Source organism: Microtus ochrogaster, chromosome 2, assembly GCF_000317375.1.
Source record: "Microtus ochrogaster isolate Prairie Vole_2 chromosome 2, MicOch1.0, whole genome shotgun sequence".
NCBI lineage: Eukaryota > Metazoa > Chordata > Mammalia > Rodentia > Cricetidae > Microtus > Microtus ochrogaster.
The window spans coordinates 20,296,692-20,298,322 of NC_022010.1; the positions used below are offsets into that span (position 1 = coordinate 20,296,692).

The 1,631-nt window shown below is 49.6% G+C and overlaps 1 protein-coding gene across 1 annotated transcript in view; it reads left to right on the plus strand.

Moving 5' to 3' along the window:
- Window positions 1-1,631, plus strand: part of Asl (argininosuccinate lyase) — a 14,757-nt gene that overhangs the window by 7,687 nt on the left and 5,439 nt on the right. Inside the window, exons 7-8 of the mRNA XM_005344555.1 lie at window positions 513-590; window positions 709-786. Coding sequence (XP_005344612.1) covers window positions 513-590; window positions 709-786 — 156 coding nt within the window. The remainder of the gene's footprint in view (window positions 1-512; window positions 591-708; window positions 787-1,631) is intronic.

Sequence of the window (1,631 nt, forward strand, 5' to 3'; positions counted from 1 at the left end):
TCTTTTCTTACTTTCTTTCTCTAGATAGCCCAAACTGGCCTCCAACCCACTACATAACTGAAGCTGACCTTGAACTCCAGGTCCTCTTGCTTCAGCCTCTCAAATGCTAGGGTTACAGGTGTGCACCACCACCCAGAGCTGGGCTTGGTTTTTCAGACAGGGTCTTGTCTGTAAACCAGGCTACATAGGACTCACTCAGCATATAGCCAAGGTTGGTCTCAATCTTATGGCATTCCTCCTGCCTCAACCTCCCAAGCAGGTCCGTAGACTTGTACCACCATGTCCTTCCTGGAGTAATGTTTGATCTCACTGACTTGCTTCTGTTCTCTTTCCTTAAGGCCTGTTTGTCCCCCTAGTGAGCATCTGGTCCCTTATTCAGGTAGAGCTCATCGATCTGCTCTTACTTTCCATGCAAAGAGCCTAGCCTGTAGGTTTCCAGGGGTCCTAGACAAGCCTCACCTGTTCCTCTGGACCCCAACCCCTCAGGTGCCCTGCTTCTTCTCCTATTACAGGGAACGTGACGTCCTCTTTCCAGGGTACACACACCTGCAGAGGGCTCAGCCTATCCGTTGGAGCCACTGGATCCTGAGGTGAGCTTTGTGGAGTAGGGACACTGGGAAGGGGCCCTGACTGGGGGCCTTGGTAGAAGGGGAGACTCCTTGGTATCCATCACCCAACCACCGTCCACCCGTTTCTGGTTTCCCACAGCCACGCTGTTGCACTGACACGAGATTCAGAGAGGCTGCTGGAGGTGCAGAAGCGGATCAATGTCCTGCCACTGGGGAGGTAAGGCTCCAGTGTCCCCAAGGCCTGAGGGAAGGTGAAGGCAGATCTACTTCAGTCAGCAGGACTGAAGAAAGCTTGGGGATTAGAGGGAGGGGCTTGTGAGGCCCTGCCCCTTCCTCAGAGTCTATATATAGACTTTGTGGTTGCATTTCTCCAGTGATTGAAGAATCTGCTCATGCTGTTATTGGTAACCACTCACACATGGCCCCGTAAGCAACCCCAGCGAAACTCACTGGGTCACTGAAAAAGAAAACATAGAAGGAGCTGGGGAAAAGGGATTAGCAAGGTGGGAGGGCAAGAGAGGATAGTGGAGGAATGAATATGATTAAAATACATTTTACACACGAATGAAAATGTCATAATGATATCAAATATATATAATATACATGTTAATTAAGAATTCTAATATAGGCAGAGAGATGGCTCACTGGTTAAGAGTACTTGCTGCTCTTCTAGAGGAAGCGGGTTCAGTTCCCAGCACCCACATTGGGTGGCTTATAACCCACCCATAGCTCCAGCTCCAGGGAATCCAATGCCCTCTTCTGGCCTCCATGGGCGCCTTCACACATGCACACATATGTACACATAAGTAAAAATAATAAAACAAAGTTGTAAAGGCTGGGGAGATGGTTAGGAGCACTGGCTGCTCTTGCAGGAGACACAGGTTCAGTTCCCAGCACTCATGTTGGGAGGCTCACAACTGCCTCTAACTCCAGTTCCAGGGTCTCTGAAGTCCTCTTCTGGCCTAGGTGAACACCTACATGCATGTAGTTCACATACAGACAAAAAAGCACACACAAACACACACACACACACACACACACACACACACACACACACACACA